We start from the raw sequence: 27948 nt of genomic DNA on the forward strand, positions 1-27948 counted from the left end.
TTTAAAGTACCACTGACAATTCTTAATTCAACTTTAAGTATATGCTCTCCATTTTCCTTTAAGTACAATAGTACATGTAGCATGTTAAAAACTAAAATCTAATTTATACAGATACTGGTGATAACATGAATGTACCAGTCTGCTCCACATTTGTTCAAAAAACTATTAAAGGTGAAGGTCTGGCACCTGGTAAAGATGGAGCCGATTCATTGACACAGCTGGTTCATTGATAAAATGACATCAACATTTTTAAGAGTCTCGATCTGCAAAAAGTAACTGGCAACTAAATGAATGTAGTAAGAAAAAAGTACAGTATTCTCTTAATTCTAGCGTAGTAACATTAGTTGGAAATAGTACTTCACAGTTATAATTTCTTAAACAAATGTACTCAGGGTGAAGTATACAAACACATACTGTATCTGAGTTATTAGTAGTTCCAGTAAAAATAAATCTTTAATGCTGAGACAGGGACTTTTTGATACTGTGAAGGAAAAGATTAATGTCCTGTGTACAACCACCCTAAACCAAAAAGCTTTTAACCAATCAAATCATTAGTCTGATAATCAGAATTTTATTTCTAAATGCATTTTGATGTCCTTTTCAAAGCCTTTCCACAATGTCGTAGTAAAAAGACACAATGACTCAACTTTTTAAAGTGTCCAGATTAAAAGGAAGTGTAAAATATTTAGTATCACCCTCTTGAATGCTGCATGAACTCTGTCAGGCCTGTAACTGAAGATCTATCGCCAAACCCTTGCATGAGAGACAAATCATTTGGAGCAAACATCTCCACCACAAACCATAATCACAGCTTTGCCTTCCAGAGATGTATAGTGGGAAAAAATGAAGTCTTTTATGTGTCTAAATCTCATGTTCAAACATACATCAGTCATCTGCCTCTAATTTTTTCTCTCTCTGCTGACTCACACAATTTTCTAATAAACCTGGACAGACATTTGAACCCATGCGTCGTGTAAAGTAGCACAACTGAAACAATTTCACTGGCATCTTCACTCATTTATCAAGGCTTTGCTCAGCTCGCTAGCAAGAAGCAGAGACTGATCCCTCCTCCGGCAACGCACCCATGGGAAAAGACGGCATGTGGCTTAAGTATAAAACTCTTGTATTAAGTGGGCAAGTTGTGAAAGTGCAAACAATAATCGGATCAACAGCAGTTTGATCTTTTCCAACAAAAGGCAAAGCTTTTCACATAAATAACAAATCATTAAAGTGTTGCTCTAATCTGTTAATCATTTAAACCTTACAGTCACAACAGTCACTTATATATGTTTAAACGGCAATTATAAATAACATATGTTGCATTGGGATGAGAGGAAATAAAACGAAACATTTTTAAAGGAGCCTAAAATTATTTCCTCCAGCTCATTTGTTATTCCTCAGTGTCAGTTTTCCTTCAATCGGTCACATCTGTGAGCAACTTTGAATGAATGACATTTATTGCATGTGATTACTGTCATGGTGGTTTCCCAATGTTTATCTTTTCTTTACAGCAATTACAGTACGTCTGGTCCCATACCAGAGGCTCCTGAACAATAAATGCACTCATACTGAGCTTTTATGCCGTGAACACTCCAATTTTCTCTTCATAAAGCATATAACCCATCATAAAACTGTGAATTTCAACACTATTTTCAGACAAACTTTAGTTTAGTCAGCTTTAGAGGCTGTGGTAGGCGGATTTTAGTCATGTTTGAGCTGTTCTGCTGAGCTAACAGGGAGCTGCAGGATGTCTATGTCAAGTCTTTGTCAAAGAGCAGTAACTGAATTTTAGGCTGTTGACACTGATGCATTATTACTGGGCTGCTGTTCCACTGGAAACTGCAACAATCATTATAAGACATGCCTTTAGTCAGGATCATGATTAAAAGTATAATTCAAGCTTGACGTGTCCAAAAGCCTGTTGTTCAACTGTTGACACTGCTTTGCATATGGACGATGTCGCAATGGGTGAGAGATGATAAAAACATAAACCGCCAACTGCACGCCTCCAGCGTCAGTCGACCACCTGCCTGTCAGTGAACTGTGGTGAAACAAGTCTGGAGGCTGTTGATGGGGCTGATAATCATTCGGTGATAAAGGATTCAGTCTCCAAATGTCTATCAGGCTCTATTTACTAAACACAAACATCCTGCTGGCCTTGTGTCCGTCCAGAAATTTCACCTCAGGGAGAAACCAAATAAAGGAGTGTGAGGTGTCATGTCTGTCACCCATGTAAGGAGCCCACAGCAGTTGGGAGTGTTTATGATTGTTAAGACTGGTTCTCACACAGCTCTGAACAATGAAACTTCATCCCACAACAGGATATTGTGTGTTGCTGTTGGTGTAAATACAAACACAGAGGCAGAGACTTTTCTGATTTTACCACCACTGCAGTTTTCCAGTATGTTTAGAAATGTGTAATTTTTAATATACAAACATATAAAAAATATTGAATTTTGAGGCTTCACGGGTCATGATTTCAGTCCTGTGTAGAGATGAAAATACCTGCTAACAGTTTATTACACCTTGGTGTGTTTCCTTGCACCTCCAATCAATGCTGTTTATTAGGTCACTGGCTTGTTTGACACAAAAACAAACATGCAAATTTAATTGTCTCTAAAATGGAAGAACCCAGAGTGGATTCGGAGTAGATCTGGTGAAGTGTGGACGGCTGACGCAACAAGAGGGACATTCCTCTGACTGCAGGGGATTACGGAGATGCTGGCCACTGGCACATTGTCTTCATGACTTTTCTGTGCTATATCAGTCAGTCTCCAATTAACAGCCTGCTTTGTCTGCAGGATTAGAGCAGTGGGACAAGTCCCACAGACCCAAAGAGAGATCTCACAGCAACTGGCACAGCACTTAATCCTGCTCAACATGTGCTTCAAAGGCAGACCAAGTGGGAGTTTACTATAATCCAGGTATCACATATCCCTGCGACATAGAAAGACTTGAACTTTGTAGTAAGCAGCACTTGGGTGGAGGACTCGAGGAATTTAGGAGAGAACCAGTCAACCTTGTTCAAACTGACCAGAACTTTTTTTCTCAGGACATTTTAACATTAAGTCATGTCATTCTGTTTCTCCAATTTTCTCTTTTTTTATAATCATATCTTATTTACATCTATATACTCATCCTTATATCTTTTTATGTCCATCCTGTAGTACTTTGACACCCTCAGTAATCATTTACAAGTAATATAGACATATATATTACATTTCGTCTGTATTTATTAGCAAATATAAATAAACAACAGTTTTACTTAACATTACTGTGTTTACAGCACTTATATTTCTCCAATGAAGATGTTTTGTGTCATTACAACTGCGAAATTGCCATTGATGACCTTTTGTGCTTGATGTTTAATGTCAAAACCTTTGCAGAAAGTGTTTAAGAAGCAGAGAAAGTCATGATGGTTGTTTGGAGAAAAACATTCAAAAGTCTAAAATAATACGGACAAAACAATTATGTAATTAGTTCCATGCATCAGTCATGGTGATTCAAACTGTCAATTTTCTTCGGCTACAGTTTATAAAATCAGTCATGTGAAACTATTTTGCAACAAAGTAAAAAACCCGGAAATCATGGTGCTTGGCAGAAATGCAAATCAGGATGCAAACGATGGTGTATGAGCTCAAGCTCTGATAGCTAATCACTGCTGATGCAAGAATGTAAGTAACCTCAAACAGGAAGAAGATTTTGAGTCTCCTCAGTCTCACCTCAGTGTCCCCCACCCCCCACCCCTCACTCATCTCACCAGCAAAGAGGGAGATGTGAATATACTGTTTAAATGGCTGAACCCTTGAAAGCTGTGAGCCCGGACTCTGCCCGACCCTCCACCCTTAAGCACTGTGCCTGTCAGCTGTGTTCGGTGTTCACAGACATTTTTAACACCTCACTGGAGACCTGTCACGTGCCAGCCTGCTTTAAGGCCTTAGCCATCATACCAGCCCCCCAAAAGGCATGGATCATGAAACTTAATGATTACAGACCCGTTCCCCTGACTGAAGTTTTTTGAGTGCCTTGTGATGTTCCACCTTAATTTCGATATAGACCCTCTTCTGGACCCCCTGCAGTTCGCCTACAGAGCCAACCCCTACTTTATCCTCCAGCATCTGGAGTCCACAGGATGCTACGCCAGGTTACTGTTTGTGGACTTCAGCTCTGCCTTCAATAAAATCGTTCCAGCCCGGCCCCGGCAGTTTGTGAGGCTGGGGAAGCACGTCTCTGACTCCTGGACCATTAGCACTGAATCCCCCCCAAGGCTGCGTTATTTCTCCTCTGTTATTCTCCCTGTATACCAACAGCTGAACATCTGAACACCAAACTCCTTGTCAAACTCCTGAAGTCTGCAGATGTCACAACCCTCATCTGCCTCATCTGTGATGGAGACGAGTTGGCCTATAGGATTGAGATAGAACATCTGGTTTCATAGTGCAACATGAAAAACCTCTAGCTCAATGTTCTAAAGACAGTAGAGATACTAGATTTCAGGAAGGACGCAGTACCCCTCCCCCCTGCAATCCTCTGTGGCACACCGGTAACCTCTGTCGAGTCCTTGCATTTCCTGGGCACCACCATCACACAGGAGCTCAAGTGGGAGCAGAACAGAGGCTGTACTTCCTGCGGCAGCTGAAGAACTTTCACCTCCCTGTGAAAATGTTGGTGAACATCTACACTGCCATTATTTGGCAGTGTCTGGTTTGCTGCAGCCATGGCCAGGGACAAGGCCAAGATGCAATGCATCATCCACTATGCTGAGAGGGTGATTGGCTGCAGCCTTCCATCTCTTCAGGAGCTGTATGTGTACAAGACATGGAGATGGGCAGCCAGGATCACAGCCGACCCCTCGGTTCACGGTCATAATCTCTTTCAGCCCCTCCCCTCTGGAAAGAGGCTTCGGTCCATCAAGACCAGGACCTGCTGAACAGTGCCACAATCTCACCCTGATAACCCCCCCAACCTACGATCAGTCACTTTCACTGTTTTAGTTGAACTATTTCCCACTGCACACTCACTTCTTCTGTGTACAGCTTTTTCATTTTTTGTTCAAATTCCTAGTACTGTAAAGTGTTCTTAACTGTGCCTCACAATAAACAGTTTTCTGATCCTGATAGTGATTCTGATATTTAAACTTTGTCTGAATGTGAAAACTTTCACTCTGTTTTTATAGACATTGTGTTTTGGGATGTTTGTTTGTAACCTTGGTAATAAGGAAACATAACCATCCTGGCTATGAGCTGAGATCATGTGATTAAACCTCGAATGTGGTTCATCTGAGAGATGGTGGTAAACCACTGGCAAGCACTTCACACAGAAGAACTAGGCTGACTTTCAAAGAACGAAAAGGAAAAGGAAGTGCCTTGAAAGAAGCAAGCAGGAGTCTCTCTATGTGGAGGAAAAAGACAAGGACGGGGACAACCAGACACCTCAGTGAATCCTCCATTAGGTACGTGCTTCTTCCGACTTATCTGGGTTATGTGAACAAAGGAGGAGGTGAGGTGTGAATAACATGAGCACTGACTCCCAGGACACAGCTGCCTCCCTCTGAGCCTGGCCACAAAGGAGACAAACCAGGCTCCTCCTGATGTGAACAACAAGGCTGCAGGGATCCCTCCAGAGATGAGAAAACAAAGGTGCTCATGCCTTGGGGTTTGTATTCAGTGCTCATCATATATTCTGCAACAAGAGGATGATGAGAAATGACTACCTGACTGAATACACGTTATTATCCTAATTTGAAAAGCTGCTGTTACACATTTGATGTTGGAGCTTCACTGCACCAACCAGGTGCATCAGAGTGTGTCTCTGTGCTTTGAATTTCATCGGCACTGAAACAAATGCAGCCAGAAAGGAAGGAAAACAAGCTGTATAGTTGCCGTGGTAAAACATGCAAAACCACACAATTATTCTCATACATTATTTCCTGTGGGCATGGAGAAAATATCCTCCAGACAAAGAGCTAACAGGGCTGATTTAGGAGAAATGAAGAAGAGATGGGATGCGGCCTACACTCAGATTTAGACCAGTAAAACTGGTGCATTTTTAAATAGAAGTCTTGCCTTGAATGGCTTGTGTGTTTCTTGGACGTTGCGCAGCTGCCTGGTATTGAGGAGGCAGAATTAGAAAGAGGTCTGTGGTCCAATCACCTGGCAGAGAGCCCAGCCAGACTCAGGAAGTGTCTGGGGGGGCACTCCTTCCCCACCACACCAATCCCTCCTTCTCCATTCAGATCTGCACCTCAAAGCATTAGTAATGCATTCCTCCAGTCCAGCAACAAGCAGGGTAATTCAATTTCCTCAGCAGTGAAACCGTGTGAAATTTCATTTGCAACTCTGGGCGAGTGTGTGTAAAAACCTCTCAGCCTCTGTCATGCTTTGTTTGTTTACTGCTTTGTTTAGTTTGCCCCCACAATAATCAGCAGGAAGAAGATGATGTCATGTCTACATTCACTAATTGAGACAAAAAAACACACAACATTAGAAAAAACATTCAGTATTTCGTTCCAAATTGATTTTTTTCAAATTTTGTTTATATCATGTCAAATCTAAAAAAGAAACATTCTGGATACAAATTTAGTGAATCATTACTAAGCCAAATAAAAATGGAGAAGTCTAGTTCAAATATAAGGGCCTCTCCAATTCTTTTTATAATCCACTCCAGCCCCCAAACTTCAATGAGATGTCAGCCTGCATCTGGCTGTTGAAATGAAGGAAGTTGACAAAACCAGACTAGTGGCCTGGTGCTGACACTGACCTCTCGCCTGCTGTCGAGCCACAGAGGTCAGAAACACAAAGCCTCTCTGCTGCACTCAAAGTGATTTAAATGCAGGCCTGTGGTCTGTCATTGCACTGCAACACACACTGTAGAAACCATACACATTCAATACAAAAAAGGGAAAACATGAAAAATATTGAGAACTATGGAAATGTTGAATTAAAGTTAAATGTCTTCAAAACTGGAGTGGTTGAAAAAAGAGAGATCAGGAAGGATCAAACAATCATTTGGCAGTTTATTAGTGATACCAATCTGAAATCAATGCAATCTAATATTCCAGTCCTGTAATAAATCCTAGGTTTATGAAGGTGATAATATTCATTTTTCCCCCCTTTAAAGTGTTTTATTCATTGACTCAGCTTTTTAGTTTATAACAATGAATGTACTCAGTGACACCTCACTATAATAAAAATTATTTTTATCCATCCATTCAATTGAGCTATATCCCCCTTTAAACTGATTTTATGTATCTTTCAGGTTTCTAAAAACATAATAAAATTTGGGTTAAAAAAAAGCTCAGTCTCTGTGTACAAGGATAACAACTGTGACGTTATGCTGCTACCTAGTGTCTTTTCCTGGAAATAAAAAAAACAACATCCTGGGGCTGTACAGTTAAGGTTGGTTTAATTTTAAAACACAGCATTCAAGCTCAGTATAACCACAGGCTTTACGTGTACACATTTAGAGATTTCAAAATTATGTATAAAAAAGTGATTACATCTACAGTGATTTTCCAGAAAAACAAAAAAACCAAACTATTCACATTAATGAAGCAACACTCAAAGCAACACTGCTTTTGATAAACTTTAAAATGAAAATAAGTGAAGAAAAAATCTATGCGCAAATAAAAAATATGAAGTATTTTTAAAAAGTAACAATGGAAAGTCAAAGTTTTTTGTCTTCATTTTGTAAATGTTGAAGATCTGTACAGCCTTGCATAACAAACACCAAAGAGAATACTACTACTACCCCAAAACAGAAAGATTGCATCGGTATAATGTTTCACAAAACATAAATGATTTTAAAAAAAAAAGTCAGGCTCATTTTCTCCTCTGATTGCACAGGCAACCAGGATCAGTCAACTTTACAAACAGGTCTAAAGTAAACCAATTCAAAAAGATATTCAGATAGTGAAAGAGTAGTGCTTAACTTGTTGGCACAGTCGTAAAAGAAAAAAAAAATCATCTCTTGTACTGGTCACAAAGCACAAATAAGGGAAGCAAGTTGAAGCAGCAGAAGTACAAACATCTCACTCCACATTTGAAGGATCGTCATGCTTCGAAAGGTAACAGTTATTCCAGAATATACTGAGGGCAGGGTTATCACAATCCATTCACATGACGCACTCCTCCACCGCTCAACTCTACTTTGTTATAAATGCTAAAACACATTTGGGAGACACTGCATTACCAATGCACCAGGTTTCTCTAGGAAATTCTCTGTAATATGCATATTTTCACACACACACTTGCATTAAAACGCCTGTTAGGAGGATCAGGGAGCAGTTTAAACTGTTGGATTGGGTAGAGAAGATCAATGCTGAACGGTAATAGATGCGTGTGCAGAAACATGGAGAGATAGCAAGCAGTCTACTGACAAGAGCGAACTACAAATTAATTCAAAACTCTTGTTGCAGAAGACAATAGCACATGCTCTTATATCCTCTGCTGCTTCACTGTTGTCTTGAAAGGATCGAAAAAAAAAAATAGAAAAACTTTGTAAAACTCATTGTGGTTTAATTCCTTTTTTCTTTTCTATGATGACCACTGTCATCCTAGTTGCATTTCTGTCATGCAGCTCATCTTTGTCCTTATCCAATCCTCTGAGTTTCAAGTTCACAGCTTCCATAAGTTACAGTCACTGCTGTGGAAAAGTGGCTCATTACTGTATCTTTTTTAAACCACAGGAAATAACAAGTCGTCCTAAAAAAGGACAGAGAAAAAAAATATATATATCAGACCTGTAAAACTGGTCACTGACTAGAGCATATTTAAGATGAAAGGCAAAACCAAGTCAACATGCATGTGTGAGATTCAGCATGTTGAAATTAGGTGGTAAAAATAAAGTTTCAGATTTGTGTTTTAAATTCGACAAACAGTGTGTAAAGTGAGAAATGATGTCTACACTTCCTCCGTAACTATGTTTAAGGCTTTTTCCTCTCTCCCCCTGTAACAATAGTGCAATACAGTACTTTACAAAACAGCAACCAGTAGTAATCAGTGTCTACAAGCACTTCCATAGTCCTGCAATTTCACTGCAATTCCTTGTTGGATTTGACACTGTACATGTCATGATGCATTACTTTAAAGAGAAACTATGTAAAAGACTGTAAGAGTCAGTCCAGGCTCCATCCTAATAAAATTGCAGATACATCCCCAGCACCAATAATTTCTCTTGCAGTAGTAAAGTAAAACAAAAAGTAGTAAAACAAATCACATAAAGATTGTAAAAAAATGGGGAAAGGTATCTACACTCCTGAATCATGAGATGTCTCACCTGACCAGCAAAAGCACATCTGGTTTTCCATTTTTATCAGGTGAGACAGTCATGGGTGGAGGGGGGCCAGAGATTGATTAAAAAAACAAACAAACAAACAAAAAAACACAGGTATGAGAAAAAAAATAAAATGACTGAGTTTAGAAACATTAGAGATGCAAATAGGATGAGTCCATTGGTGTTTAGTGAGCTGGAGGGTTGTTGGGATCTGGTCGGCTGTTGGCCAGGTACTTTGCCCGCATGCTGGAGGTGTACTGTAAACAGAAAGTGACACAGAAGAGCTAAGCATGAAAAGCTATTTCACCATATCATAAAAAGCTATTTTACTATATAGTAATCTAGTTAATTCAAATCCAAGCTAACTTCAAAATGAATTGCATGTAAGAATTTAATAAATAAAGATTCAAGGATTCTGCTTTGTTAGGTACAAGGTAAGAAAACAACAAGAATGTCAGTGGTTGAACATGTTTACACACACACACACACACACACACACACACACACACACACACACACACACACACACACACACACACACGGGACATGCAAATGAAATCAAATTCACAAACATTTAGCAAATTAGAGAAAATCCTTCACATATTACCAAAGTACTGAACTCTAAAGGGACATAAATAACTCAAATATGGTACATCTACAGAGGACAAGGACATCAGAGTACAAGGAGCTGTATAAATATACACAGGCTGTATCTGTATTCCAGTTTTTGCTGTTAACTTTTAGGCACACTGGCGGGGTTGGTCATTCATATACATTTTGGATGCACCCATGCATTTCTTGAATGTGGGGGCCATAGTGACTCACTGGGTACAGCATTGGTTGGGATACAGAAGGCCGCGGGAACGAATCCCATGCCTCCAGGCATGGCCCCCACCCAGCCACCAAGGGCTACCTTGGTGCCGGTCTTGAGCCAGAGGGGAAAAAAAAAGGGGGGAGGGTTGCGACCGGAAGGGCATCCGGCATAAAACACATGCCAAATAAACATGGGGAACATGTTCCAGTGTAGCGACCCCTGAAGGGACAAGCCCAAAGACGTTGATCATGTGTTTCTTGAATACAGGTCATACAAACACAAAAGGCTCCATTTTAAATTCATGTGAAAACCACATGTAACTCAATATTTGGACAACCAGTGCTAAGAATATGCAAAATATGGGTCTCAATTAAAGAACAAGACTTGCCCAACGTGTTAAAAAGATTCTGGACAATGACCTGAATATGCTAATCCATACCAGTGTCTGTTTATATAGTAAACAACAACGAAAGAGTTCACACTCAAACCCAACAGACCCAGATGATCAGGACAGAAAAAGTTTATTGGCTTCATAATTTCATCTTGACTCATCCTTGTAAGCCCAAGAGCAAAGTTCCTCCCAATTTACCTGTGGTGTCTGGGTGGGGGGTGGGGTGGGGACATGCCGCATGGGGCCACAGGGAACAAGCATTAGATAAAACACTAGGTAGGACTCTAAGCAGCAATCAGGACAGAAAAGGAGTGCGGAGGGTCCAGCAACCCTAGTGGGATCTAAACATGGGGTGAGCAGAACTGGGAGCTTGTGAGGTGGTACAGAGGAAACAGGCCAGCAGGTGGAGGAGGCAGGCATGTTTTGTACCTGTTAGCATAGTAGATGAAGTTACCAAAACGATCTTGAACTCTCCGAAGGCTTTAACTGCCAGCAGTGACCACTATTACTGTCCGCGGCAGTCAAATACAACTGGATGGGGTCGCAGGGAAAGAAAAAAAATAAAAATAAAAAATAAAAAGACAATAAGAGAGTATAGAGAAAATACACAAAGCAGCGGGGGAAACACTGGGGATGGCAAAATGTCTGGTAGAGGTCCAGGCCAGTGGGTGCTCAAGGAAATTACTGAGACTGGCTTGAGATACATGATTTAACATTGGTTCGCCATCTGCAAACTGTGTTAAAAGGAATCTTCTACACAATAAAGTCTTAAAAACCCCTTTACTCTAACACACAGCCCATCGCAGTACTGATTTTCATTAACAGTGTTATAGTCTTCAGACTTTCAACGGCTAAAGTACATTCAACAGCCAGGGAGAGGGGGGGACAACGGAGGATGCTAATGGGCCTTTCAATAAAAAAAACAACAAACATGATACAGAGATCCTTTCCTGGGCCTGTTCTTTACAAACATACTTTCATTTTTTTCTAAAGGAACTTTGCCTGATGAAAGTCTGAAGATTGACCTCTTTTTAATAAACAAAGATAAAGTACAATGTTGTCAGAACTGGAAGAAACTGGGTAGGTCACTCAGACTATGTTTGAAGGATGGAAGCTCACAAAATCAAGAGGTTCTGCCAAACCAACATACTGCTAAACAGTAAGCTTATAAGCTTGTTATGGTATCAAATCAATAAGCAGAATCTTTATCAATGTTTTTAAGTGTATGTTTCTGGTTAATATGAATGCTGTTGCCATGCAGTACAGGAAAGTAAGGACTGAAGTTGGACATTGTTAAACCAAGGATCCAGGAACCAGGAAAGCAGGGAACCAAGGATCTTTACAGAAACTAAGAAACTAAGCACTTACACTCAAAGAACCTGGATGACAATTTCAGGTGTTATTACTTCTTCTTGTGCAGGACTTTCTAAAGCATTGGGAACTACTGGGGCCGACTCTCGCTGATCATCCTAACACAAGTGCAGTGATTGATTGAGCCTGTGTACTACTCCGTTTTCCAAAAAAAAAAATAAAAGGACTTCTGATATCAAAATTTAAGCTAGTATTGGCTTGTTCTTGAAGTTTAAACAAAGATCAACATGATGATCCTGTTGTTTTATAATCTTTCAGTTGTCTAGTTTGGAAAATGCAAAATGAAATGTGCAAAGTTTCTAGTTTAGTTCCTGAGTTTGGATCCTCTGGTTCCATTGTTACTACACCCTCATTAAAGCCTGCCAAATGACCCAGAGGTGCTCCTTCAATTCTCATGCATTTACAGGGAATGTGACACCTACCGAGGGGGGGGGAGACTCTCGTCCGATCAGCGGTGCATTTTCACATCGTGAATTCTGGAAGTTGGCATTCTGAGCCCTGTTGAATTTTATACACATTGAGAATAAATACAGACAAGCATGCAGGTATAATACAAACAAAATATTTTACACATATGAAAAAAAAAAAAAAAAAAACTGGCTACATGAAATTTTCCAAGTCAGTTCTGGTTACCCAGGTATTACAAAACAGAGTTAGAAACTGGGGATCCCCTCCCCCACTCTTCCCTGATGCTGAACTTTACTCATGAGGCAGAGTGGGTTTCACAATATCCCAACTGGAGAGCAACAGCTGCATTATTTTCTACAGGAGAGCTGAGCATCTCTGTGGGGACTTTTAAACAGGCTCCTTAGTACATGAAGTATCTAATACTAGCCACACTGTGAATGTCCTAGGCTGTGCTATGAAAATAAATTACCGCCTACATCTGCCTCTCACTTAGTGTTAATACGTAGTCAACTTCACATAATGACTCACATGTATTCAGTAACAGGCGCATTGCTGACGGTGTGGGCTGCGGCGGGAATAGAGGTCTCGCTGCCATAACTGCTGCCACAGCTGTACAGGCTGGGCATGTGGACGCGGTACAGGTTATCGTGGTTTTGCCTTCCCCCATGGCTCGCTCCTCCAAGAGACTCGCTCTCACTGTCCTCATCGCTCCTGAAAATACAACAAACAATGTGAAGCTACTACCACCAGATGGACCCCCTGTGCTATGAGTGATTAACAAAAGGAGCACAGAAATGCCACGTGGTCACATTTGGTGTTTATTTTCAATTTCGTTTTGTTTCAATAATTGGTTTCCGTTTTTGCTTCACAATTAAAAGCCCAAATTTTGCTTGAGCCGAGGAAACAATTTATTTTACTGTCAAATAAAGGCAACAGCCTATGTTTGCAGAAAGCATACTACATGTTTCTTTCCCCCCCAAACACAGCCCAGTGAGAGACAACAATGCACTGAACACAGTATGTGAAACAAGAACAACACTGTCAACATGGAGCCTGTCTCCCTCTAGTGTTAATGGCACCCACAGGGTTTGTCTGTGGGTCGTATAACAAAGAATATATGTAACTAACAACAATTTAATGTAAATATACGAATAAAAAAATGCTTGTTACTTATACTGAATAACACAAATAAAACAAAAAGATAAATCCTTATATTAACCTCATGTTTCAGAATGTAATTTTAGTAAAATGAATGAGTTTGAATGCATCCATACAACAGTTCAGCTTAGATTGGTAGTGTGTAAGCCTCTGCTTTATAACAGGAAGCTCCAGCTGAGAGCAAACTGATCAACATGCTCCCTAATTAAGATCAGTTAATTTGGTGGTGCAGCTGAACTGACGGCTTTGCCGGAGAGACCACTTTCCTGGTAGCCATCCTGCTAACCTTGTAGGAGAAAGAAATCAGAAAAATGTCAATCCTCTGCTGTGGAAAATGACGATGGACGATGGTTGTGCTAGATTTAGGCCATTTCTGCACAATTAGCAAGAATAATGGGAAGTAATCTATTCAGAGAGGCAGCTGAAGGTAAAAACACTAAATCTTTAAACAGCAAACAAACACAAATCTTACACAAAAATAATCTTGCTTTCTATCGGTACAGAATTTTTAAATGAATGACTTTGACCCATTCTCATGCTGTACAACAAGAGGGTTAAAAGATTTGCTAGAAAACCATAATTAATTGATAGGCTTTATCCTCTTGAATTATTTCTAACCATATAGAGTCCTGCAAACAAACAACTTAAAAGCTTCTATGCTGCTTCTTACGTGACTGTGAGATGATGAGAGTATACAACCTGATGGCAGTGAATCTTACCTCTTGCCTCGCCACGTGTGAGGCACACTGCAAACAATTGAGCTGAACATTAAAGCAGTAACAAAGGAGAAGAGCACAAGGTAGATGAGGCCCTCCAATCCATCATAACATAAACCCGTCATGGCCTGGACGTAGTCCTGCAAAACAGAGAGGTGAAGTTTTTTTTTTTTCAGCATGTAAAAATAGATCGGAGTTTGCAAGTTTATGCCTAAAGTCTAAAGCATTTTTATTTAAGTAGGTAAAAAGTAAAACAAGACCACAGAGATTGTAAGCAGGTAGACTTTTTTTCTTATTAAACATAGACTCTCAGATACTCTTTTATATGTATTCACTATGATTTCTCATTTAAACTAAGCAAAACAAATGAGCTCACAGCTACAGGAATACAGGAAACTACAGGCAGTGCGTTTTTACTCAGGATTGAAAAATGGCACACTGCTCCAGATTATAATTCTGGATGATTCTGCATGCACAGCAGAAACATTTTGATTTCCAATGATTATAATTCTAGTATTCATAAAATATTAAGCTTCAGCATAATTAGGAACCACTTGTAAAAGCAGCAAGAAGGAGCTTTACTTGTACATGTGCACTTGGAATGTGGAACCCACTAAGACAATCCTCAAAGGCATACTGATAGCCAAGTACTTAGAATTTAACCAGCTTCCTAAATGGTACATAACCAACATCAGCTAAACAAGGACTTGCATTCAGGAAGGCAGATGTTATTTAGTGTGACAGGTGTAGTGAGCTGTATGAGCAGAAAAGAAGGGTTGCTTTATACAACTCAGCTGCACTACAAAGATGTCACAACAAATCAATCCCCAGGCCAATTATTACAGATCTGGATTGACACTATAGTAAGAAGCTCTAAGTTTGTAAGTCTTCTCAGCCCTGCTCACCATGTGCAGGCTGCGACAGTCCACCAGTGCAGTGAGCTGATGTAGGCTGATCTCTGTGGTGTTGAGAATCCCTTGGATCTCTTCCAAACTTGCCTGGTAATAAATGAGGAAAGGAAATGTCAAATTTCAACTGCTGAACACCACTTTGCACCAACCAACAATTACAAAGACACTTTAAAACACTAAAATCGCACAATTCTTGCAGAACGCAACTAAGTGGTGGTTTCCTGCAGGTAAAGAATAAGAAAACTTGAACATTTGCAAAATCAAAGCAAAGAAAGTAGAACAGCAGATTGCAATTTCCTTTAATTCACAGATTATTCATCTGATTCATATTAAGGAATGTATCTTTCATTGATACATTGCCGTACACTGCAGCTCCAGCTGAAAAAGCAGATTTAGTGTCTGATAAATGTTTAGGACTGTCCCCCTTCTCCTGCCTCTTCTCATTACAGTTTCAGTAAAAAACAATACATCTGATTTCCAGATAAAAATTTTTGACTACCTCAGCAGGTTTCCCACCATGGCAATAGGAAGTGAAATATGCCTCTCTCTATTCCCAGTGTCAGCTCTCATTTGTGCCTCTGTCAACTCAGTTTAAGGACCAGCGCAGGACAATACCACAGTTGTTGTTATATTCACAAGGGCCAGTGAAAAACTAATGCAATCTAAAATGACAAAGCAGGTCCTAGGTGGGCTGTCAGAAGGTCTTTGTGAACAGGTGCCCTTCACACCTTTTCAATTGTTTGGTCCCATTTACTGGGACATTCTGTCACTACATATGGTACAGGGTGGGTTGTGGCCTGAGAATAGGGGGATATTTATAGAAATAGGAAGCCTTTAATATGCCACTCTAGTAGAAACCTTATTGATACGGCTTGAGACATACCTTAGTTTGCTTGTAGTCTCCAGTGGCAGAGCGCAGCAGTTCAGACACATCATCCTGCATCTCCACCAATGCTTTATGACTCCCAGAAAGTTTCTAAAACAAAAGATAAATATTGCAGCCGCTCATAACATCTCAACAGTATTTTCATTTTTAAATCAATACCAAGAACCTGCAGTATTCTGCTTTCTTTTCTTTACTGTTGTAATAAGAGTGGTTGCCTGGACTTCAGAAATTCAATAGTTTTGATTTATTAATGTATCTTACTGAAAAATGTATGTAGAAACTAGATTTACAGTAAAAATAACAGCTAACACAGATACTTTGAAGCAGAAGCATTCTGTCAGTGGCTGCTGCCATGCAAAAAGAAATAATAATAAGAAGAAATAGAGATATTATGTCTATAAAAATGTGTCTACTCAGATTTGAATGTATAAGCATAATGTTATGTATAAATGGACAGGATTTATTAATTTAAAAAATGGTGGTGTTATTTAACAAGCTGAAACCCCAAACAAGAAGAAACTATTCTGGCAACACAAACCTGTTGGAAGGGGTTACTTTGTTCCAAACTGCAAATAAGGTAGTACTGCAGGATTTCTGAAAGTAAAACGACAGCAGAAAAAAAAAAACAATATGTCAGAGAGACAATACAATTATTTCTGTAATGGTTTTGATTTTACATGAAATATACAATTTAAAAAATAGGGGGCCTGGTGGTTCAGTGGCAGAGCATTGGGTTGGGATGCAGAAGGCCACGGGTACTGGCCATGGGTGGTCCAAAGCTGGGATAAAAATGGGAGGGTTGCTGCAGGAAGGGCATCCAGCGTAAAAACACATTCCAAATCAACGTGCGGAACATGTTCCGCTTTGGCCAGCCCCTGAAGGGACAATTTTGTTTGATAAAGAAAAGCAGCTAATGCTTACATTTGAGAGGCTAGAACAAGAAGGACACCCATTTAAACTAAAACCAACCAGATGCAAAACGTGTTCTTTGAATTTATTCGATTGTAATGTTGTGAAGTAAAGCAGGTGCCATCTGAAATTCAGACTTTTACTCCTTTTTATCATATTTAGCCATAGCAACTTGTTAGCAAACATATTTATCAACGCATTCAGCAGTTAAGGAGTAAATGGATCATTTAAAATGCGGAGTCACGTTTGTGTCCACTATTATCTCTCATTTCGGCTCTGTTGTTGGACTCCAAACTCCTTAGTTTCTAAATGCTGCACTTTGTTCATCAGCTAGTCTTCAACTGTTTGTTTGCTGTTCGGAGCTGAACATATACCGTTCAGTGGGTTTTCAAGAGCTTTTGCACTGAAAACAGCTGCGTGTTGTGCGACAATCTACAATATAAGAGCAAACACAGCAAATTGCTGCTCAACAATGAGCTGAAACTTACTCTGTAAAGCTGAAGGTAACTGCTGATTCATGTGATGATTCTCTGTATGTTCATCAGTAGTGTTTACAATGCCGTTTGATAGGTTGTTATAAAAATATATATAGGCACTTCAAGAAACAAAAAAGTTTAGTGTATTAATTCTGGTTGTCCTTTTTTTATTTTACCCTCCTGCTTCAGCCATTACTGTTCTGTTCTAGGAAAGAGGTCAAGAGACACTTTATTTTATTTTCACTTTCCGTCTTGTCATGCCCCCTGCAGCCCAGTTAGAGCTTGACTGATTCTGTTACTGTGCACCCACTGAGCTAATCCTGAGCTCTGACGTGAAATGTTTCAACAGGATAAACTTCACACATGCTGCATCTATATGAATTAATCACTATTTTCCCCTGATGCAGCTATAGCAACTTTAACACCAAGTGCAAAGGTATAAGCTTTTTTACAGTTCACAGTTTCATGCAAAAGAACACAAACAGTGGTTACATCATCTCTGAAGTTATTTTTCAGTTACAACATGACCAAACTTGTATGCTACTCATAATGCAGCATGAAGCAAAGCAGACTATAATTAGGCTTTCACATGATATTATACCTGCTTCAGTTAATTCTAAACCCCTTTAGTGAGTCGGGGTTGACAAGAAGTCCCTAATACAGTAAGGTAGGGACTTAAATGCTACAGCAATGTCCACAAACACAATCTGTGAGAAGAACACCACTACTAATCTAACATATGGTGTAAATGATGTCCACACATGCTGCTGTGTCAGGACCTTCTTTCCCACACATCTGTGTATAAGAGGAGAATTTCCGGAGCAAAAACATATCAAGAGAGCTTCTGTCACACAAACACCCACTCACATAAATATCTGGTGAAGCAGATTTCCTGGAGCCTGACCTTTGGTAATGGATGGAAATGTTTATGTGTCATCATAGGGCATGGTACAGTTTTTTGTGTTACTAGGTATCAACTCTATTTCATGTTTCATGGAGCAAAAAATTAATCTGCTAATAACTTAGTGATAGAACCTCAGAGTAAAACCTCTCTTACAATTCAGTGGACAAGGCAGGGGTGGTGTTCTGTTTTGTAATCAGATTCATTATCACTGAGACACAGCTTTGATTTCTGGTCACAAGATGGCTTGTTTATTGGACAGAGATTTGGCAGCACATTATCCCACCAGGTTTAAATTTTTGGCAGGATAATAAAATCTAAATAAATTAGATTCCAGTTTCTGGAGCTATAGTCAAAATGCTCTCCATTTTGATTTGTCTATTTTGTCATACTGCAGCTTTTCCAAGATTGAAAAACTGCTGTCTACCAGATGTACCGTGAAGCACAATGTTCTAACAAGAGTATGACCTCTAAGTACACGTTTGTATGTATAAAATGTAGTTGTTTTTTTTAAGCCTTTGTCCTGGAAATATCACGCAACTGTACCTAGAAGTAGAGCACATCTTATTCCCTGCTGCTATCATTTGCTTTACAATGTATTGTACAAACTGAACCGTACACCCCATATACAGAAATACTTAATGCAACATGACAAACTGAACAGATTATGCTCACTGGGAAAATAAACAAAAACTAGGCTGACAACTGTACAGAAAGCAAACTCAAAATTTTTTTGTCCTTTCGGTTTATCCCGTGAGTTCAGGGTCACCACAGCGGATCATTGTCCGCATGTTGATTTGGCACAGTTTTTACGCCGGATGTCCTTCCTGATGCAACCCTCCCCAATTTCTACCGGGCTTGGACCGGTACTGCTCGGGAGGGATATGGACTGTTAGGGGTTCAGCGTCTTGCCCAGAGACACTTCGACATATAGCCAGGGCCCGTGATCGAACCACTGACCCTGTGGTCCATGGATTATTCAACTGCTTCAGATTTCTTTGAGATCAAAAATTATTTCTTTGAACAGCTGAATTGTTAACATTTGTTACAAGGGAATGAACATAACTTAATTCCCTATTCTGCATGAAACAGCCCTGAGGCAAAATATAGCTTAATTATAACACAGTTCAGTGAGTGGAATGAGTTAGCGCTCATGGTTCAAATGAACCATTCATTAAAACATTTACGCTGATAAGCTGATTGATCTTCTGAACTAAGCAAAAACTTGGTTTATGTGTTCAGAAATGCCCACATTTTAGCAGAAAGGAGGAAAAAAAGAAGAACTGAAGAGAGATGCAGGGAATATACGCTAGTGTATCTCGGATCCTTTTTTTCACTGCTCTCACCTCCCTTACTTATTGAACAAACTGGGCAATTACCAAAATTACATGTTTTAGAGTCTTCTGTGCCACTCTTTGATATTTTGGGAGTTAGGCTATTTTTTATGGGCCTTGGACAAGACCAAGCCTGACAGTATTCTCTCACAGCTGGACAATAACAGCCTCCCTCCTCCCAATGCCGTGATTGAACAATACAAGCTAACATGTCTTTAATAACTGTCTAACATTTATAATTTTGAACGGCTGACTGATTAAATATAAACCAACTCTTACCAATATGATCACGAACAATGTTATGTGTGTGATTCATACCTTGATTAATGAGTCCATGCTGCTGTGCCACTTTGGTGACATATGTATCTGGAGCAAAACAGAAGTCACTGGAGGTCTAGACAAGAAACAACAAGAGAACTTAAAAAGAAGAAGACAAAGCTGTGGAGACATTTTCACTTCATCTTAGAGACAGTGAAGTGAAACAAGTTCACCAGCACTGTCCTAAATGCACTGTTATCCTTGATTTGAGAGGTTCACTGTGTCTAAGTTGACAGCAATCACAAAAACTAAACCAAGCACATTTAGATGTGATGTTTGACTCATCTACAGGGAATAAGATAGATAAACATATTAAATTTTCACAAGTGCAGATTTACATTTGTATGCGGAAAAATCATATTGGAGATAAGAAATATGCAATACACAAAACTTGAATTAATGCACCTGTAGTCTGTATAGAAGTAGTTTTAGTTCTCCATAAGGCACCCAGATTAGCTGCTTTTGCTAAAGTGCTAATCATTTTGCCTATGATGCCAGGTCTTATTCACCATCACTAGGGATGGAAATTATTTATTTATTTTTTTTATAAATGGAAATGAGTGACCAGCACTAAAACAACATGCCTGTAAATTGTTAGTGTGACCCACGTCTAAAATCTGTTAAATACATACAAATGTAATATTACAACAAATGCACGAATTTTAACAAAAACTTTTAGTGCAGGAATACTTTGCAGAAAGCATCAGACATATTCTTACTTTTAATGGTCACTGATTGTATTTCAGTACATGTTTAGAGAACATTTTAGGTTGTGATTAGGTAAAATAAAAACAACTCACTTGTACAGTGTTAATTAATTAACTTTAGCCTTATATACAATAAACTGTGCTGCTTTGCCTTAAACAGAATCATGCTCTAATGAAGACACTTACTGCAGATACAGCCAACTCCAGTCCCAGAGAGACCCAGCTGAATACCATAGCTACTACACCAAACAAGCACACCCTGGGGAGAACAAGAGGAAGTGTAAGTATCTTTAACCTGAAGTGACAGAGAAAGCCAACTTGCACACAAACAGCAGAGGAAGAGATATGATATCAACCATGTGTCTGAGCATATCATGCATCAAATTTGACTCGTTTTCTTTTGTAAGTAAAAACTAGTTTAAACAAACATTCAGGTAGCAGAGCTACATCAACCGATTCATTACATAATGTATTGCATTTTTAATATCTACAGACACAATTGTTGGTATCCTTCTGATGACTTGGTGGCTTTGGGCTCAGTAATTGCCACACACATTGAGACAACAGCTAAAAGTACTTCCCAGGGCAAAATCATTTTCTCTTGAGTCACCTTGTGGCCATGATCTCATGAGGAGACTCACCCTACTAGCATTGCTTTGGAGTTGCGAATGAGGCCAAACAGCACCAGAAGGCAGATGAGCACATCGAACAGTAGCAGGCCTATGTAGCCCAGCCACCTGTGAAGACAAATGTCACTAACAAAAAGAGGCCAAGAGCAGCAGAGCAAACCATCCTATTCATACAAACCATGCAGTCACACTCATTTAAGCACTTAGCTTGTAAAATTAAGATCCTTAACAGGTTATTCTTAACTGAAAAAAAAATAGTAATAATTAATGTAAATATTCAATATGAAGGTGAAACTAATGCTAAAACCAATTGTTTGCTGTGGACATTTTTCAAATTTAATTATTCAATTACTATTACAGTAAGTGTCCTGGCAACCTGGCAGCATAGTATAAAGTCAATGGGAGTCCAGATGGACAGCCACAACATAGTCTTTAATGCTTTCTAACAAAGTGCAAAATACAAGCCTGTTGCTTAATGAATGGTCATATAAATAAGATTTGTTCCATTTGGTTGGTGCTTTACCCTTTTTCCCCACTCTAGATTCACTCAAACATTGTAATTCAGAACATATTCAGCAGAGGAGCCTTAGCCAGCACTGGGGAAAAGACCACCAGGGAAGAGATCAACTAACTTTCAACAGAATACTCAGAGATGAGTGATAGCTGAATCCTCACAAGGCTGTGGCATGCCTACATAAAAAGTTAAATAAAGAGATGCAGCACATAAGTTATGAACTGTTGTTGTCTGCGATGCTCCCATGCTTATCAACAGTGCTGTTTGCTGCTACTGTCACTCCTAACTCTGCTGCAGCAGACTTGGTAATTTTGTATGCCACTTATTGTTTCATTGATGCTCACACTCCACTATTACAGTCTTACCTGTACCAGTCATAAAGCTCCATCTTTACGGCCAGCTCCTCAAGAGAGAGGTCGGTGTTGTGCCAGAAGGGAATCTCCACCATCTGTCTGACCAGCTCATCCAGCTGGCCCTGCAGCTTTTGGACGATGGACAGGTAGTCCGCATGGTGCTCATACTGGCCCTCAAGCTGCTGCAGATTGTCATCTACTGTCCGGTTTAATGAGGATGTACTGTCGTATACCTAGAGTCAAACCAGGGACAACCAGGATCAAGTTGGGGCTTAGACAAGAAAGAGGATTCACTACACTTGTCTGATAGCAGGAAAAACCCAGTGGTGTTAATGGCAGAGGGGTGGTGAATTATTGAACATGGTATGATTTGTGCTCTTTTACCAGCTTCTGCACCCCAGTGATTGTGCGGTTAGCATGGCGGAGGGAATACGTCAGCTGATTCACTCCATCGCAAGTCTCGCCGTTCCCATAGAAACCAACAGCAATGCCAGCGCTGAGAGGAGACAAAAAGGAAGGGAGGGGGACATGGTGGTGAGGAGGAGGGATTAGCTATAAAAGACATAGAACAGGCAGAGAAGAGAGCGAGTGAGGGGGATAGCAAGGCAGGGACTGAGGCTCGTGAACTTCATATTAACCCTGTCGGCTCAGACCCCAGTCAACAGGCTCCTTTCAGCTTAAGCAAAAAGACTCCATACAGATCCATGGAGACACAGAGGAATGGGGCAGCTATGCCCCATACCCCACACTAAAGCTGACAAAGGCTATACTGAGGCAAAAGATCACATCTCATTTGCACAAACCGACCTCAGGTTGTCGAAAAAGCACTTGTGGCAACTGCGCAGGACAGTTTCTATACTTAAATGAAGAGTAAAACAATTTTCACAACATTATAAATGTTCCAACAATATACTTTGTTGGAAATGCTGATCTACAGTGTAGAGTGGAGGATATTCATGGTAATACTGCTTTGTAAATAGCTTTTGAGTCTTGCTGTGCTCTGAGAAGCAGTTTGAAAATATTGCTTCCTGCGTTGCAGTTGTTGGACTTCACTAACTCTTATGCCAGAACAGATTTTATCAAGTGGCACGATGATAAGCAAATCACTTCAAGCTACACAATTCAGACCAAGACTAACTGTGCTCAGCAAGGAGCACTTAGTGAGTCAAATGGTTTTCCCTACCTACAAAAGGGCTACTAATATCTTCATTTCTCAAAAAGCAATGTGAAAACAGCAGTGTCATGGCAAAAAACAAGATCAACTCTGTTGCAACATGAACCTGTGGAAACTGTACTGTTCTTTCAATATCTGGGAAAACAACATTTAAAGGATTGTTTAAAAACGTAAAGCTAATTAACATCAGGAAACAGTGACAAAATACGAGGCGAGAGCCTTAAACCCCCATGTATTTTTAATTAAGTTTTATTAAGATTGATCAAGGATTCAGTTTCGTTTTCAGAACTGAATTCAGATTTGATCAAGTGGTTTCAAACCCTATCTGAAAATGTGGAACAATACAGGTGGGATGAGTCTGTGTAGTGTTTTTTGGTAATTTTCTGGTGTTTCATAAATCAAGTTCTGACCACCTTTACATAGACACAGGTAAGATTGGTCGGCTATCGCCTGATTTCTTGTGTCTTCAATAAGCAGATTAGATAGTGACGACACTACAACAGGCAATGCCATTGGCAGAAAATGAACATGCACCTTAAAGATGATCTCCTCCTCTTTTTGTTCATTTTCTGATAAGCAACCAATGATCTTTTAACATATTACCAAGCATACACTATACAGCACGATAAGGTCAGTGACGTGTGATGAAATTGCTGTCACTACTGTAGTCTCTAGTGCACTCTAAAAGTGGCAAAGATTTGCCTAACTACATTCTTAAATGATTTAACGATAAATTAAAAGAAAGTGCAACTGTGCTTGGGGTGTTAAATTCATACAGATACTGACCTGCAGACCAATGTTGCGATGATGACACACCAGGCTGTGCAGCAGCAATCGGCATTGGGCTGCCTCTCACTTTTGTTCCGCCGGCAGCACAGCCAAATCGAATAGAAGAGCAGAAACAAGAGGTCCAGGACCAGACAGGCAAGTGCGATACCCCCCAATAACAGGATGGACTGATGGATCCCAAACAAACAAAGAGTTATGGAAACTTCATTGCTGAGATCCCTTTCACATGAATAATATATACAATGATAATGGGCTTCCACTTATTCACCTTCTTTTACATGTTCACATTTGTTATGGTACGAGGGATATAAATAACATACTCTCTGCAGTAGAGATGCCTACATTTGTCTTAAGATTTGTCCTAAATGAAAATAAGGATGAGATTTATGTACAGGTGAGACTACACTGGAACACATAAGATGTGGAAAAAAAGCTGATTACAGTTTTGATGAAGACCACCCTGTTCTTTTAAGCACAATAAAGAGATCTACAGATCTAATTGTAAACACATCCAGAGACAAATGAAAAACTAGAGTGAAAAGCTTGTTGTGAGTAAGACAATAAAGTCATCATTCTACACTTGGAGATTTCTCAAGCTAGTAGTAGGGTGCTAAGCTCTGCTAGTTAAAAGCGCTCGGCCAACGGCAGCACATCATATGTAGGTCAGACAGAGAACCTCTGCATTCACTGTATACTTACTCCTCCTGTGGTAATTTTCATTCTGTCACTTTTGTTTTGTACCAATTCATTGTTGTCGGACACTAACAAGTCAAACTGGCTAAACCAAAGAAAATGCCAATGAATGACTTGCACAGCTCTGTAAACATGTTTTACTGACTACAACTGTATTTACTTTGAGTAATAAACTCAATAATCTTAGTGCAAATTAATATGGTGCATCACTTCTGTATGATGTGTAAATCATGATGATACTGTCTTACATTGACCAGCACTGACCGCTAAAACCATATCATCAAGTCAAGACTTCCTCTGAAGCCTGAGTGAGAGCATTATACTGGGAATAAATAACACCCTGCCACCACAGTAATGTAGGTTAATAACTATAGTTTAGAATGACTTCTCATCTATTACTCTAGCAATAATGTAAGGGAGTGAGATCATGTGCTTTAACAGCTGAATTAGCTCTGCAATATGTTTTCATTCATCCCATTGACTCTTGTCCAAATACACAAATTTTAACAGTGATGCTGCATCATGCACTTTTCCTACCAGGCAAAGTATCAACCCTCAGAAATCTTCAAAACAATAAATGTGAGGTGGCACAAAGATTATGATGACGATCTTTCTCAGCAAATATTCCCATTTCATCTTCTGTTATATATTCCTTAAAAATGCCAATTGTATCTGAACTAGAATCTAGCAAAGACACAGATCAAGTATAGAAACTTGCTGCAAATAAGCCACAGTAAAAGGGATGCGCATTTGTCTTTTGAAATCCTTTCTGTTTTCACAGATCTGTAAACAGAGTAGTTTAGAAAATCTGAAGATTTGGTAAACTACCTTTATATATGTTGATTCCATCAGCTCTCAGTAGTTCCAGACACATATTTAATAAAAACTTCCATGAGTAAAAGGCTGTTTACATATTGAGGCAGGAGGTTCAAATTATTGAACCAGAATGTAGATAATAAATCTAATAAATCACTGTAGTGAGAGACATAAGTGAAAATTCAAAAAAAAAAAAAAAAAAAAAGCATCTGTTTAGGTAAGAGCTACAAACCTGCCAAATGTACTACTGCGAGAATAAAATTACCAAATGATCAATTTACTCAAATTTAGAGATTCTCTTTTATATCAACCATGTGAACGAATACTGTAGGGCTCTCCACTCCTCATGTCTTAGCTGTTCACTACCCTGTAAAGTTTCCGTCTGGACACCTGATACCTGTTTAACCACCTCTTTAATCTGAGTACATGAGCTTTTTCAAAACGCATGTCAGAGCACAAATAGCACTTGTATTATAAAATGCTGTTTATCTGATCTTAAAGGAAATATTTAAGAAATATGCGAATGTGTAAGAGATATTAAGTGGCCTGCATAGGGCAAATTAGACAACCCCAGTCTGTTCATGTCAGTAGAATTTTCAGACGTGGTTACTCACAGATGGGGACATGGATCAAAAGGTGAAGAGCAAGTGAACAGAAGAAAGAACAGTTGCAAACTGTCCATATGTCACAAAGAATCACTAAGGATCACTAATGTAATGTAATTTATCACTAATCCAATAAGATAAATTTATATCGCAGACATGAAGAAAGCACTGAACCTATTATTATCGTACTCATTATGGACACCAAAACATGGTGATAAGTTAAACAAACAATGGTCCTTCTTGCAAGTTCTATGGCACTTGATATAAGGCAAAGGAGTCAGAAAAGGGTCACTTTACCTGCTGATATGGCCAGTCATCTGGTCGAAAATCACTGCTAGTTTGCTCAAACTTGAAGTTGAAATGGGGGAGTCTGTGTAGCAGGTTCACCCACCATGGTGGAGAGTAGCTAACCACCGCTACCATGGCGTGCAAATGTTGATAAGATCAACCCCAGGGGCAGTCAACTTTAAGGATCCTTGAAACTGTAAACAGGCAGGACAGTCTACCTCATCAAATCTGTCTGGATCCGGCATGAAAGACACAAACACAACCAGTATAAATCTAGCATGGGAAAGCTAAGCAAGTGTTAGATATGGTCTGGGGTGGTCCTAGAAAATTTTTTATTGGGGTGTTCATCCTAGGGCACGTAGTCAAAACAGAGTGGCAAATTTGGAAGATACATTCAAAACTTTCAATCTCAGATAATCCCTTAAAACCCTTTACAGATATAACAAACTGACTATTCAATCAGATTTATCTATATAATTCTACTTCTTCTACTACTACTACTACTACTAGTAATAATAATAATAATAAGTTTATAAAATGTTTGGTCAGCGAGAAATAAAACCCAGTTGTTTTGCCAAAATCGTCAACCTAGTTGCAAAAGCTATTAAATTCTAATGTGAAAAAATATATTAAAAAACACTTTACACGTACAAACATGTTATTATTTATTATTTATTTGTAATCATAATAAATCCTTTCAGTCTCAAATATGGTCAGTTTGTTTTGTGCTCGCGATTTTGTAGCAGGTATCTAGCACCTTTTTACATCCAAGCAAGGCGGCTGAAACCTGGGGTGGTTAATCAGATTTTGCACCACTCCACCCGCCCCTTAATACGGTACCTACTAATAATATCAAGTTAGTTTGATTGTGGCGATCCCAAAAAATTTAAGTTTCATACTTAAATGATAATCAATACATACTAAACTCCATAATACGTACTAACACTTAGCCTCAACGCTGTTACTACTTGTCACAAAGTAACGTTCTCGGTAAAACTAGTAGCGCTAGCTTGCTAACGTTAAGTAGCGTTATTATCCCAGCGACCTGAAGCTTAGCCGAGCTACTTAGCCACTCACTCACTGTTGTGGCGCTACTTTAAGTCCGTCTGTAATGTCAGTTCCGAAACCCCGAGTGTCGTGGCCCGTTTACATTTGGTGAGCAAAAATAAAACAGCCAGCTTTTTAAAGCAGATTATACCTGTAATGCAGCTAGCGTTAGCCGGGTTAGCTGCTGGTTAGTTCGGTCCGCTGAGAGTCGAAGGCGAATAACAACAACTCTTTTGTTCCACTTGGCATTCTGCTCTGCGGTTTGTTAACATCACAGGCCGGTTTTGTTCACTTTGTAAGTCCTCAGTTCAGCTCATGCAGTCTTTGTCTGTTCCTCCGCCAAAAACCTGCATCCACTTATTAGAGTCAATGGAGCCCGGAGCCAACGCGGCGACTATTCACGACACTCAACCAACTTGCAGCCTCCCCCGACCCGGCCCGCACACAACCCACCGGCCCGGGATGAA

The 27948-nt window shown here is 39.6% G+C and overlaps 1 protein-coding gene across 3 annotated transcripts; it reads right to left on the bottom strand.

The window, feature by feature from the left end:
• Window positions 1–7387: 7387 nt before the first annotated feature.
• Window positions 7388–27929, bottom strand: ttyh3a (tweety family member 3a). Of its 3 annotated transcripts, none has more exons than XM_067477322.1 (16): window positions 27633–27929; window positions 26444–26628; window positions 24030–24199; window positions 22454–22565; window positions 22082–22302; window positions 21215–21310; window positions 20760–20832; window positions 19867–19942; window positions 16467–16522; window positions 15926–16018; window positions 15037–15129; window positions 14135–14271; window positions 12786–12968; window positions 12272–12347; window positions 10908–11009; window positions 7388–9530 (listed from the first exon to the last, which is right to left on the bottom strand). In XM_067477322.1, exons 2-15 carry the CDS (start codon window positions 26567–26569, stop codon window positions 10929–10931), a joined length of 1593 nt encoding a protein of 530 aa, XP_067333423.1. In that variant the 5' UTR covers window positions 26570–26628; window positions 27633–27929; the 3' UTR covers window positions 7388–9530; window positions 10908–10928. The 3 variants fall into 3 exon arrangements, with proteins under 3 accessions (XP_067333423.1, XP_067333422.1, XP_067333424.1); XM_067477321.1 differs by having other exon boundaries at window positions 26444–26666; XM_067477323.1 differs by lacking the exon at window positions 10908–11009 and having other exon boundaries at window positions 26444–26666; window positions 27633–27927.
• Window positions 27930–27948: the final 19 nt, after the last annotated feature.

This window comes from Channa argus, chromosome 15, assembly GCF_033026475.1.
Source record: "Channa argus isolate prfri chromosome 15, Channa argus male v1.0, whole genome shotgun sequence".
Lineage (NCBI taxonomy): Eukaryota > Metazoa > Chordata > Actinopteri > Anabantiformes > Channidae > Channa > Channa argus.

Bases quoted from the DNA above. Each gene is read 5' to 3' on its own strand.
- ttyh3a (XM_067477322.1), bottom strand. From the start codon at position 26,569: ATGGTAGCGGTGGTTAGCTACTCTCCACCATGGTGGGTGAACCTGCTA. The intron at 16,019-16,466 runs GTTTGTGTTGCC...CTTTTGTTTTAG, and splicing joins AAAGTAACCCCTTCCAACAG to AAACTTTCTGGGAGTCATAA. The intron at 14,272-15,036 runs GTGAGCAGGGCT...TCTGTTTTGCAG, and splicing joins ACTGTCGCAGCCTGCACATG to GACTACGTCCAGGCCATGAC.